The sequence below is a fragment of the Anopheles coluzzii genome, chromosome X (genome assembly GCF_943734685.1).
Source record: "Anopheles coluzzii chromosome X, AcolN3, whole genome shotgun sequence".
Lineage (NCBI taxonomy): Eukaryota > Metazoa > Arthropoda > Insecta > Diptera > Culicidae > Anopheles > Anopheles coluzzii.
In genome coordinates, this window is record NC_064669.1 from 16,862,643 (window position 1) to 16,876,394 (window position 13,752).

Sequence of the window (13,752 nt, forward strand, 5' to 3'; positions counted from 1 at the left end):
TCTATGACTCATAATTTGTGTTATTCGAGTATCCGGGTGAGGTTGAGTCCCGATAAGCTCGGATAAACGGCGCTCCACTGTACAAGTAGATGATTTGAGTGAACTGAGCTACTTTGATCTACGCGGAGTGAAATTTATCAACGCAACTTATCCGTGTGTTTACATTAGCCCTCTCGAACATTTCGAAACTGAGCTACTGAAGACCCGCAAGTGATGGAAAACTTATTCATCGAATCCATCGTTCCCTCAACTCCATATCATTTTGAAAAGAGTTCGATAGGTTCGCTTCTGGCGATTGGCATGTCTAAACAGAGGCATATCTAAACATCGAAAACCAGCGCTATATTCCCAAGATCCACAGACCATTCATATAGAGTTTTTCTCGGATAGTTAGAAGGCTATATCAGCATCAAAGTTCCAGGTGGTCCTACTAAATAGCGCCTAAGTAGCTTCCTTATGCCACGGTGCCGGGGATTATTTTGCTTTTTGTTTTATTTTGAGGCAATCAATTGACAACAATATTTGTTTTGTTAAAGTACATAAGTTTATTTTTAAATCTTTTCCATTACAGCAATTATCTGCAGTACGCGATACTCGATATACGCGAATTCGCAGTACGCGATTCCTCTAAATTTGACAGCTCCATTTGTTTTTTGCAAATATTTTAAATATTTGAAATATTTTATCCTCTTTTTGAATTTCCTCAGTGTTCTTAATGCATTTTGCATTAAATTTGTGCAAAAGATACCTGTTTTATAACAAAAAACTTCAATGCAAAACTCAGTGACGCTATATTTCAACCCTTGAACCGGTAGTGTAAACTATTTTTCCATAGGAATCCGCTATACGCGAAAACTCGAGATACGCTATTGCGCTCGGTCCCGTGCGATAGCGTATATCGGATAATGACTGTACTTTTACATTTTACATTTAAACATTCATGAATTACACAAAATTTAAGACAATTTACTGTACAATCACAATCACTTCACTCAAAATAATTTCTTGAATTAACTTATCTAATTTGTACAGTAGCAATGAAATCATTGACGGGGTCTGTCTTTGATACTTTGACAATACTTACCTTGTACTGATGTCATGCATGAAAAAGCTATAAAGTTCCACCAAGTTCGGCACACATTCTTAAAAAGCCTTAAAGTTCCATCGTCAACCCTAAAGATAGTACTAATCAGCCGCAAAGTTCCAAAGAGTGTGCTTGTTAAAAAGCTGTATGGTTCCACCAAGTACCGTTTCATCTCTTAGGGCGGTGGCAACGCTGATCGGATGCGATTTTATGGGACGAGATTTATATGGAATTTGACAGATAACGTCGGACGTGCGATTTCGTCGTCCGACGCAACGTGTTATAAATGACAAGGTGAAGTTGTTCAGAGCAAAATGACATTTCTCGACTTGACATTTCTCTTCCGGGGGCTACGGTATAAACATCGGGGAGGGCTGGTGCGGGGTAATGAAATTTGTGTGCAGAGAGTGACAGATGTCCCCCACAATGTCGCCCAGCAAAACCGATAAAAATCAACCTTCTAAATACATTATCCTTGGTCCGACGTTATCTGTCAAATCCCATATAAAAATTTGTCAGGCCGTCCGATAAAATCGCTTGCGAAAAAACCTTGCCACCGCCCTTAATCACCCACAAAGTTCGACATCGGAAAGATTTATCGTTAAACAGCCCCAAATCAGCTATGGAATTCGAGCTGGCTATTTGGGTAGTAGATCAGCTTAGTTCTACATTTTCGCGTGAACAATTCAAAGTGCACTTAAAAAATAATGTTCGATTGTTTACTTTGAATAGATTAACATCTTCACACATTTAATGGCGTACTCACAAAGGAAATGTATGCAATAATATACACGTTGGCAGAACCAAATCTCTCGTTTCATTCCTTCTGCAGAACTGGGCTACTTTTAGCTAGTCGGATGCGACTTTCCCCCGTACGTGTTGTATCAACTGTCAGATTGCTGCTTGCCGGACAGCCGCATGCAGGACCATTGCCTAAGCGTACGCGGTCCCATATTTATGTCGTGTCTTGTTTTCTCGACAGACGTCATCTATTTTCCTCGCCCAGTAGTCGTACGATAATGGTAAAGATGGATGCACGAATCTTCGATGATATGAATTTGTAAGTAAAATGCACTTTTATTCGGTACAATTTGTCATCCAGTGTCCACCCAACGCTTGCCATCGCACCAACCCGTCGCAAGAGTGTAAAATGTTTACCCTTTTTTCGCCCATCCGGCGTTGTGTTGGATATGGATGTTGTGGGGGAATGTGAAAAAAAAACATCTGATCCGTAAACGATGTTGAGCTGTTTGTTTATCTCGTTCATTCCGTTGTAACCGTGCCTTACCGTTTCAGCTACATCACGCCGGACCGGCTCTACATCGAGCCCTCCGAGTCGGAACAGTTCGTCATCATCGAACGGCCAGATGGAGCAGTTTCGCTGCACAGTGCGTTTAGTAGTCCCTGTTCCAGCCGGTGCAGATTTGTTTTGTAACCTTATCCTCTCTTCCTACCACCTCTCTGCAGCCGTGGACAGCAAGGAGCGGTTACCGATCCATGGTTACGAGCTGCGGAAAATCTGCGGAGTGCTCGGCATGGTGCGGCTAATCAGCGGGCTGCATCTGGTCGTGGTAACGCATCGCATTTTCGTCGGCCTTATCAACAACGAGCCGGTGTGGCAGATGGCTGGTTCCGATCTGATACCGCTCACGCCGACGCTGACGCACCTGAGCGAGAGCCAGAAGGAACAGAACGAGACCTATCTGGCCATGATGCGGCAGGTGCTGGACACACCCTTCTTCTACTTTTCGTACGGCTACGACCTTACCAACACGATGCAGCGCATCGGGAGCAATCCGAAGGTCGGGGACAATGTTGGCCTTTACGGGCAGAGCGACAAGCGCTTCGTGTGGAACGTTGGGCTGCTGGAGAACTTTCCACTGCTGGTGCGCTACGTTCTACCCATCATACATGGCTGTGAGTACACCCGGTGGCATCATGCCTTTTCCCGTACATTGTAAACTAGTAGTGGTCGGACCTACCTGTTTCCCTGTTACCTCCGTGTTCGGAATCAATTCCAGAGCCTATTTCGATGCTGGAATTCCAATTTTGGAGTCGATTTCGGAGTCGAGTTCAATCGATTACGGCGTCGATTCCGGAATCGATTCCGGAATTAGTATCGGTTTCGGAATCGGAATCGAACTGGGAATCACAATTTACTTCGGTAACGGTATCAGAATTGACTCCTGAATAGGCTCCGGTATGAGAATCAGTGCTTGTTCTTGAGAATAAGAGAAACAAGAAGTTCAGAAGTAAAATTAGTCCGGGAATCTCCATGAGAATGGATCGTTTACCAGTAGATTAGGATTCTTTGCGGCTATCAATACGTAGCATCATAGGACCCACACGTCTATTCTTATGAAGATGTCAAAACCGACTCCGATTTCGAAGCCGATTCTGATTTAAGAGCTAATTCCGATTCTGAAGCCGATTTCAATTTCAGAGCCGATACCGGAGCCGATTCCAATTTCAGAGCCGATTCCGGAGCCGATTCCGGAGTCGATTCTGGTGTCGATTGTGGAGTCGATAGCGGTGTCGTTCCCGGAATCAGAATTGGCCCCGGAATCGAAATCGGCTACGGAATCGGAATCCAACTGGGAATCGCAATTTGCTAGGGTAACGGAATAAAAAATGTCCCTATAATTGGAATTAGCTCCGGAATGAGAAACAGTTCTTGTTCTTGAGAGTCAGAGAAACAAGAAGTTTCAGAAGCAAGCAGAAGCATTCTTTGCGGCTATCTATACGTAGCATCGTTGGACCTATTCTTGGAAATGCCTATTCTTAAGGAGATGCCGAAACCGACTTCGATTTCGAAGCCGGTTCCGATTTCCGAGCCAATTCCGATTCTGGAGCCGATTTGGATTCCTAAATCGATTTCAATTTCAGAACCGATTTTGATTCCGGAACCGATTATGATTGCGGAGCCAATTCCGGAATCGATTCCAGCAAAACTTCGGAGCTAGCCCCAATCGATTCCGACGAAAACTTCATTTTTCCCATCACTACTGTAAACATTAACCTTTCTCTCTCATTCTCTCTCACTCTCTTTCTCTCTCTCTCTCCCTCCCTTCCCTCCCTCCCCTGCTATCGGTGCAGTTGTTTCCATCAACGATGTAACGGTGAACGGGCATGCTCTCAGCTGGATACTGATCTCACGCCGCTCGGTACAGCACGCCGGCACCCGGCTGTTCTGCCGCGGCATTAACCAGAATGGCGAGGTGGCCAACTACGTCGAGACGGAGCAGATCCTCGTCACCGGACAGGATCGGGTGTCGTTCGTGCAGACGCGCGGCAGCATTCCCCTGTTTTGGCACCAGACGCCGAACTTGCAGTACAAACCGCGGCCACAGTTGCTGATCGGGCGGGACCATCTGGTCGCCTGCTCGCGCCACTTCGACGACCAGTGCAAGCTGTACGGTGCGCAGTGCCTAATCAACCTGATCGACCACAAGGGCGCGGAAGAGGTGCTGGAGAAAGCGTACGATGCGACCGTGTCCGGGGTCGGCAACACGCAGCTGCACTACGTCTCGTTCGACTTCCACAAGGAGTGCAAAAAGATGCGGTACGACCGGCTGAGCCTGCTGATGAACCGCATCACCCACGAGCAGGACAAGTTCGGCTTTTATCACACCAACCACGTCGGCCAGGTGTACTCCGTCCAGAAGGGTGTGTTCCGCACCAACTGCATCGACTGTCTGGACCGGACGAACGTTGTGCAGAGCCTGATTGCGAAGCGCAGCCTCGAGCAGGCGCTGGAACGGCTCGGCATTTTCAAGTTCGGCGAGAAGCACATCGATCCCAACTCCCAGTTCGAGGCGGTCTTCAAAGCGGTAGGTTGATGGTGCTAGTGGCTAGTGTTTCATATAAAATTGGAATGCAATTTGCTCTGTTTTTATTACAGGTGTGGGCAGATAACGCAGACCTCATCTCACTGCAGTACTCTGGCACCGGTGCGCTGAAGACGGACTTCACGCGCACCGGCAAGCGCACGTTCAAAGGGCTGCTGCGCGACGGGCTTAACTCGCTTACGCGCTACGTTAAGAACAACTTTAGCGACGGCTTCCGGCAGGACAGCATCGAGCTGTTCCTGGGCATGTACCGCGTACGGAACGGGGAAGGTTTGGAGTTTCCCTCGCCGCTCAGTGTCTCCGATCCCACGGTCGACTGGCGCAAGCGAATGGTAATGTACTAGACCGATACATCTTCCCATGCCACGCACTAACCTAGCCACTTCCATCCTTCGCTCATGTTCTGCAGATTATGGCCACGGTGCTGTTTGAAATAGCGATGTTCTTTGTCATCATGCTATACCCGACCGAGTTTAGCTTTAAAACGGGTGTCCTGCTGCTCGGCTGGGGCGTGATGGTACTGTTTACCCATCGGTTCTTCGTCAAGCATCGCAGCGATTTCGTCGACCGGCCGAAGCTGCTGTCAAAAAAGTAGCTTGCCGGCAGGGGCCTCTAACCGCTGGCGAAGAACTGGCCATGCGCGACGTGAGCATGTACTACACCATCGTGTGAGCACGGCACGGCGGCAGCGTGCGGATGCCGCACGGCAAGCGGAACAACAGAGGGGCAACGGATGACCGGCTTTTACATTTATACATTTGCATGTTACGGGTGCGTAGGAACGGTAGGTTTATATTCATTTGCGCGTGTGCTTTGATTTATTTATTAATTTATTATATTCGTTGATTTTTGTTCTTTTTTTAAATTTGTTTTGCAGTACCTTTCGCGGGAAAGATGCACAGAAATCACAGGCACGTAAAATTGATTGTAGTCCTGCGTAGTTAAAACAAAATGGGTTCATCTAAAAGAATGATCATGCCTGCTGCCAGTAGGAAAATTCAAATTTAGACGAATGGGGCTTCAGATGATGCAAATGAATCAATAATCAACTCCTAACCTTTCCTTACGATTTGTATCGAATGCATGGTCTACGGGTGCAGCAATGCAGCTATTTTGCTTCCTATACGGTTATTTCAGGGTAGGAGAATGTTATTCTAGCGTAAACCAATAAATCAAGGTGTAGTGGATCATTGCAATTAGTTTCTTTCCCAGCCGTAGCAAATCATTCACGACCGACAGATAGTGATACAGAGAGAGAGAGAGAGAGAGAGAGAGAGAGAGAGAGAGGGACAGAGAGGGACAGAGAGAGGGAAAGATGCAGATTGTGCGTGAAATGGGAAATGGTTAATGGGAATAAACATTCATCAAGGTGTAGCAGGTGTTAGGAACTGTTGGTTGTAATTGACCGTTACAGATAAGCAGGTTGAGCTAAATTCCATGCCAATTCCAGTTTGATTGTTTGTGACTAACAAACTATAAATATTTATATATTTTCGGCGCGGTCTTGTAGGCACGTAAAACGTAACGTATATGAACAATAGATATCTACAATAAAATCACTCCGTCATTCAAGAAAACAGCAAATGTACATGGTAGTTTCCTCTATTTTTGTTTCCTCTACTAAGCCTTTATCGGCATTAATAGGGTTTTGTTTGCCCTTGTCTCGAGAATGCGTAATTACATTTATCATGCTCATTTCATTCTATTACGATTGCCTATTCCTGTAATAATTTTGTAATTATGCGTGTCATACTATCTACTAGTATCATTTTTACTAACATTACTCACAGTATGAAACAATCAGGCTTATTCTATTATTGCAATCAGCTATACTGCTAAGGAAAAACGATTTACTTTGAAACGAAACTATAATGGGTTTGAGGTTTCTATAGAAATATGTCCAGTAGTCCAGTCCAGTGGTCTCAATTGGTTTTCCCTAAGAGCCTTCTAAAACAACAAGCATGATTAAAAGATCAATCGAGTCAAATTTGTCGTCTCGATTATAATCGGGTAAAAGACTGGAATATTACACGTAATATGGTTGTTTTTATTATCCTAAAAAACCTAAGACAAGACAAGGAAATTAAATTTTGGTCTTGTAAATACAGTGGCCGGCAAAATAAAGTGCCCACTACTTACAATTTTACATTTTTTCCGTGAAAAATGAAGTAATTGTACTGCTGTGGAAACAGTGCATTACATTGAAAACTTAAGGATTTCTAGACCAATCACATCATTGTTGACATTGACATTGTTAGCGAACAAACGTAGGATGGGAATCCGCTTACTCGATACTATGGCTGGTATTATTGAATCCGTTCGTAGCGGGAACGTACGGCGCTCACATGAAATTCTAGGGATGGCAACACATTTCTTGAGCCCGCTCCTACAACGCCGCGGTGAATAACTGTAGCAACCATCTAGTACGTTAGGAAAATGAGTGTCGGGACGTACGCCGCCGCTACGAACGGATTCAATAATACCAGCCTATGTTACATAGTTCAGGAAAACGGAAGGATAGGAATGATAGGGTGATGCCTGGCAGAATTTTTGTCGAAGGCTTTTGTCAACAAACGCCAAGCTGGAGACACTCTAATGCACAACGCAAACTCCAGTGTGCTCCAGTGTTTCGTCTTGCATGCAAAACTGGCATGTGGCAGACGATCGCTGTATTCGTTGCAAAAGCTGTCCATGCTGCATTTTATTGTGGACCAAAAGGTAAAACATCGATCTCTGCAGCGATGTCAGTTGACGACTGCCAATGTTGTACCAAATCTTCCTCCAGTTTAGCGTCGGTTGCTCTGTTACTATTTTCGTTTCAGGTAGTCTTTTGATGTGTGTTAGGTAGATAGATTTTGCTGAAATGATAGTTATCGTTAATTCTGGTATGTAAGCTAATTGTAGAATTACTATTTTTAAGCAAGGATAGTTGGATGTTGGGTGGGTTTCCCACGTGTATGATATGCTGCGTTCCGACTCGAAGAGATCTCTGTTGGATAACATAACGGCTTGAAAGCAGTGATTTTGGTTTAGCCGAAGGAAGATGTAGATTTAGCCCACGATTTCTCGGAAGAACCAACTGTTCCAGTGGAATGCGAAATCCTCCGGAACCATTCCATAGAAATGCTCTCATGGCCCTGGATACGATTTCTATGTTTGCCTCGAGGGCACCGCACACAAACCTAAGTTTCGGAAGAACAAAGATGTTGAGGAGTGATACTTTCTGGTATAGATTCGGGCATCTCACTCGATGCATCCATACCAGCTGCCGGAATTTTGCAATGATGATGTCCCATTGTCTGTCATTGTAACCCGTATATTGTTAGAGAACGAGATTCCCAAGAATCGCGATCGTTCTTCTGTTCGTAGCCATGGGATACTATACGATTAGCAATAGTGATCAGTCCAATGTCTATGGCCACCGTCTTTTCTAGATTAAGCTTTGCTCCCGAGCACATCCCACAAGCATCAATCAAAGCCGTCACTCACTCGATTTTGGGAAGGGATATTGACACCACCGAGATATCATCAGCATATGCATATTTCAGATCATCCCGATTGCAGCATACACAGTGGCGGATCTAACGGTAGGCGGACTAGGCGGTCGCCTGGGACCCCACCGATGTAGGGGCTCCGTAGATCGCTAGTCCTTAGTATGCCGTATGTATTACATGTATGCCGTATGGACAGAGTAGCGATAAGGGCCCCCGGAAGGATGGACGTTGGGGCCCCGAGGCTGCCGCATCATTTGCACCCTCCTCCCCACAAAAAAATTTAAAGTCTGTGACTGATTATCGTAGGCCCCCCCAACAGCATTTCAAGTTTACTGTTCAATCTCCCTACAGCAAGTTCAGTGCCAGTACCCCCTCTCCCCCTAAAACACCATTTACCATTTACAGGGGGCCTCAACACGTCTTACCGCCTAGGGCCCCCGATACCCTTAATCCGCCACTGAGCATACACTTGTAATGTGATGATCGTACAACTGTACCTCGAGTAAATCGATCAACGTCGTGGTAAGTCAGTTTTTACTGACATGAGCCGAGGTGGAATAAAACATCGATCGAGCGGACTTTTCAACACTTGATCGTCCAGGCGATCATAGAAACCTTTAGGAGGTTTCCCTTACTGGAAACGTTGGAGTTTAGAAACCTTACCTTAGGTAGGGGGACATAACTAAACTCTTGAAATAAGTTGCAAGGCGAAGTATTAGGAAGCGTAACGTCCTATCTTGGCAGTCCGAACGAATCTGACTTGCCACGGTCGGAATTGGTTTTATTTATACAGTGGGTTTCGTACCTTTGGTTTTGGAATGTGGGTTTGTCCCAATTGAAGGTTATTGATATGAGGTGCAATTTATACATTGTATCTGATTGAGGTGTCTGTAATTATGTGCCTATGCTGCGCTTTTAGTGTTTTTACGAAGGTTCTGGAAAGTATAAACTGTTCTAGCCAAAGAACGGGTGCGTTCGTCGATCTTTGCCTACATTGCACTTTTAGCAATAAGTTGTTATGCGTTCTCTGTTTGTCCACTTTGCTGCAGTAACGCTTGAATTGCTTATGTTGCTCGTTTCGGTTGTTTTCGATAAATGTGTCTCAATGGTTTTTTTTTCTATGGACGGTATGGTCTGCATATGTTGCTATGGTGTGGATTGATTTGCTGATGTAATATAATGAATTTGTTGTAATAGTGTGATTTGGCTTTCCGAAGTGTGTTACAATAGCTGATAGTGTGGTTTATAATAAGTTCTGTTTAGAAGATATGCTACACACTTTCTAATCTGGTTATGAGCGAGTATAGGTAGAGGGAAAAAGGTGCATCGACAGAGGGTCGCCTTGACGCACAGACCGTTTCATGGGGAAAGGAAGCTGTCCATTTACTAGTATTAGAGAAAAGAAATGATTGCCAATAAATCTTAAAAGTTCAACCAGTGGAGGATTAAACCCCAAAGAAACAATCGTTGTCCATAAAAATCCTCTGTCAACGCGATCAAAAACAGAGAAACAGTGCGTAGAGAGGAGAGACGACACGTTCCTCCCCTTTTTCGCACCAGAACTATGACGCCATCGACAAAGGACACTGGAACATTTCCTTGGAGGGCTTCATTTATTACAAAAGTCACTTCGCGACCTATGAGATGAAATGTGCGAATATAAAATTTCTTTGTGATTCCGTCCGGACCAGGATACTTCCGAGAAGCCGATGTTTTGATTGCATTGAAAACATAACTTGAAGAAAGAGTTTCCTTTTCATTCAAGAAAGTCCTTGTAGTGTCTGTGTATATAGTTAGTGATCTCCTCCTCCGATACGAGATTCACCCCCTCATTTGTTTGTAGCTTACTAATCCTGTTTGTTTTCCTTATTCGCTCTTACAGCTGGATAGAGGAGATAGTTTCTCCGTCGAGGAAGGTTTCGTTGACTCGAGTGGAAAAAGAAGCATCTTTGTAGCATTTTTGCTTTAATTTGGTTAATTTTTGTCAAGTTCTTTGGGATTTTGCAGATAACGATCATACGCTACTTTAAATTGTCCACTAAGTATTCCGTGATTCAGACGGAAATTACGATATTTTTCATTGGTCTGCCAACGCAAAAAAACCAAATCTTTGGCTTGGCGAGCTCTATCCACCATGCTATCCAAGAATCGTAATTTCTCCGCTGTCTAGTCCAACCCTCGCATCTGTTATCAAACTCTTCTATCACTTCATGTAACAATATGTGTGTTCACAATTGCCAGTAGCTACTAGTGCGATGGGTGGCCGATATCGGAAGGTTCATTCTTACCGTTAGAGCTTTGTGATCAGAGAAGGCGACTATATGTAGGTGTGTTGTCCTGAGTTTTGTCCTAAGTGTTGAAGAAACATAGCAACGATCAATATGAGATGCCGAACCATGTGTAATATAAGAAAACTCCACAGTATTTCCCCTGAGTACTTCCCAACTATCACAGAGTGCTATGTTGTTCACCACATTTTGTAGTGCAAAACTAGCATTCCCCCCACCGGCCATGTCCTTCAGTTGCAAAATGCTGTTTAAATCTCCTGCAAGAATCACGGGTTCTCGTTTTCAAGTCGAACGCGGATAAGGTGTGAGTCCATACTTCGCTTGACCTGAGAATATTTTAGGCGTTCGCGTAATGCAATCGCTGTTCGTCTCATGTCTTGACGTTTGCCAGTACGTTAAAGCCAGGGATTGTCATGTCAGGAATGTATACTTGTTAAAGAAAAATAACATCTAGGTCAGTTGAATGTATAAAAGTCTGTAACGCGTCAAGTTTAGTCTTATTAGATATTGTATTTAGATGGACTGAACCAATACTAATACTTATTTCATTTCAATTAGCCATTGTTAAGCTTTTACAATTTTAAGACACGTATCATTGAATGGACAGAAGGAAATGAAAAAGAAGGGTAAGAAAAATAGAGAGATATTAACAATACCTTTGTTTGTTTGCATGGACGACCTGGTTTGCGCCTGGTTGTCGAGCCCTGGGATGAGTTTTAATCATCACTTTCAATTTCATCATCAGTGCGACGTTTCAGTTCAGTAGCGGGAAGAGACGATAAAATAAAATCGGCGCAAGCGGGGCTTTGAAACCTGACGCATCTTTGTTAAGCGTGTCATCCCCACAATTGCGCTTCTGCATCAGTTCCTCTTCCGCATCGATGTATGTATCAAGCGATACCGTACAGACAGCTGAGGTCGACGCTATCGCTTGATCGTCCGCATTAGATGGTACGGCTATCGGTTGAGGTGTGTGTGTGTGTAAACTTTAGCAATCGTGGCCATGGCTGTATCTATTCCATGCTCCGCAGCTTTGGTTTCTTTCCTTGCGGATTTCTACGACGAAGCGTACGATTGTGTGACAGACAAATCCTGTCGATTTTTTGCTCATGATACACGGTGGTGTATGCGTTGAAGACAGTGTCGGCAGGTTTTTGTTTGACCGGGATACGAAACATTTCTCATTTCTCCCTCGACATGCAAATATGATGGGATTGACTTCTAACGTGTCATGCACACCGAACGAATGCCAGTAAGCTTTCTTGCTAACAGTCCGGAGCTGTTTGGATAGCACAGTTGCTTGATATCAAATACTATGCCGTATTTCGACATCTCCTCTCGCAATATTTCATTCGAAATGTAATACAAAAGGTCATACACCTTGACTTCCGTTCTTCTATCGACCAGCTGGATGACATATGTGTAATGAAGCAATATCAGTGACGGATTTAGGGTATCGGGGGCCCTGGGCGGTAAGACGAGTTGAGGCCCCCTGTAAATGGTAAATGTTAGCGGGGGTGGGGTGCAAATGAATCGCCAGCGTCAGGGCCCCAACGTACATCCTTCCGGGGCCCTTGTCGCTAGTACTCTGTAGTATGCAGTATGTATGAAAGTGAACAGACTAGCGATTTACGGGGCCCCTAACCGCCTAGTCCGCCTACCGTTAGATCCGCTGCTGAGCAATATCCTTCCCATTTTCACACGGTTCCTTTCTACGCACTCTTGTGCCTGCTACAGGGAACCCAGGTGTAGATAGACATTATAGTCCAATAATGCTTTTAGATGTGCTTATGACCAGGTTATCTTTAGTAAGCGCAATTTTGCACGAAGTGCTATAACTTCTTCTTCTTCTTTCGGCTTCACGGGTAGTGATACACTACACTAGGAGAAAGCTTGATAATACGTCCGTTCGCGATCACGGATACAGTCGTACTAATCAGTCCATGTGAGCGTCTACTGCGTGTCTTTCGATTGTAAAGTCGATTTCATGCCCGTCATTCTCGACATCACAAAGCAAGCGAGAAATGAATCGAAAGCGATATTTTGGAAGTTTTTAAGTAAACTTGTGCAGTTTTCTGCGATGGAAACTAAAATACTTGTTTATTTTAAGATTCATCAAAACTACCATTTAAATTTAAATTTTATAGAAAAAGCTAATTTTATCCACCAGAATGAAAAAATAGATAATTTTATGAAATAATATAAGAAATGATGATTTATTTCGTTTATCTATTTCATATGAAATTTCTTATCATTTTACTAGAGTTCAAATTTTTGAAATCATCTCCGGCAGTTTGTCTGCCGATTTGACGCCTGCTGTTCGTCTCAATTGATTTTCCGCAAGAGATTTCTAAAACACCAAGCATGTTTAAAAGAGCAATCGAGTCAAATTTCTCGTCTCAACTCGAATCAGGTAAAAGAATGGAATATTACACATAATATGGTTGTTTTTATTGTCCTAAACAAAACGTAAGACAATACTTACCCGCTGGTAGGAAATTAAATTTTTGTCTTTGAAATATTTTTCTATGGCAGCATAACTAAAAACGCCACGTCAGTATGCCTTCTTAATAATCGTTTTTAAGCCGTGTCCTATTCCTATTCCGGGATCCTTTTTCGGATATGAATCGTCCAGCACAAGTGTTAAGTTTAACCAATTTTATAAATACAGCGATAAATAAATTTAAATAAATTCTCTCCATATTTTTTACTCCGCCTTTGTCTTCCATCTAGAAGAGTTGTATGAAATAAGACGCGACCGTCAAAAACTTGATCTTGAAGAGACTACATCATAGAGAGACCTTATTTCAAATTTTACAAGGCCGGGAATCTTTTTTATGTAAATTTTCAAAACAATGAAAACCAGTTAATACATTTGGTGTCGGTGAGAAGTAGCGTAAAGGTGTGACTGCTCGATATGAAATAGTTAAAAAAAAGGTAGATCGTTCTGGAATTGTATTTTCATCTCCGACTGGGTGGCTGTGTAATTTAAAAATTAGCTAACATTTTGTCAACGCAGCCTCTTCCTACGCTATCCC

At 43.7% G+C, this 13,752-nt stretch overlaps 1 protein-coding gene across 2 annotated transcripts; it reads left to right on the forward strand.

Moving 5' to 3' along the window:
* Positions 1–2,012: 2,012 nt before the first annotated feature.
* Positions 2,013–6,516, forward strand: LOC120951951 (phosphatidylinositol-3-phosphatase SAC1). Of its 2 annotated transcripts, none has more exons than XM_040370979.2 (7): positions 2,013–2,144; positions 2,381–2,472; positions 2,552–3,001; positions 4,181–4,914; positions 4,986–5,264; positions 5,342–5,716; positions 5,810–6,516. In XM_040370979.2, the coding sequence occupies exons 1-6, from the start codon at positions 2,104–2,106 to the stop codon at positions 5,525–5,527; spliced, it is 1,782 nt and encodes a 593-aa protein (XP_040226913.2). In that variant the 5' UTR covers positions 2,013–2,103; the 3' UTR covers positions 5,528–5,716; positions 5,810–6,516. The 2 variants fall into 2 exon arrangements, with proteins under 2 accessions (XP_040226913.2, XP_040226921.2); XM_040370987.2 differs by having other exon boundaries at positions 5,342–5,703.
* Positions 6,517–13,752: the final 7,236 nt, after the last annotated feature.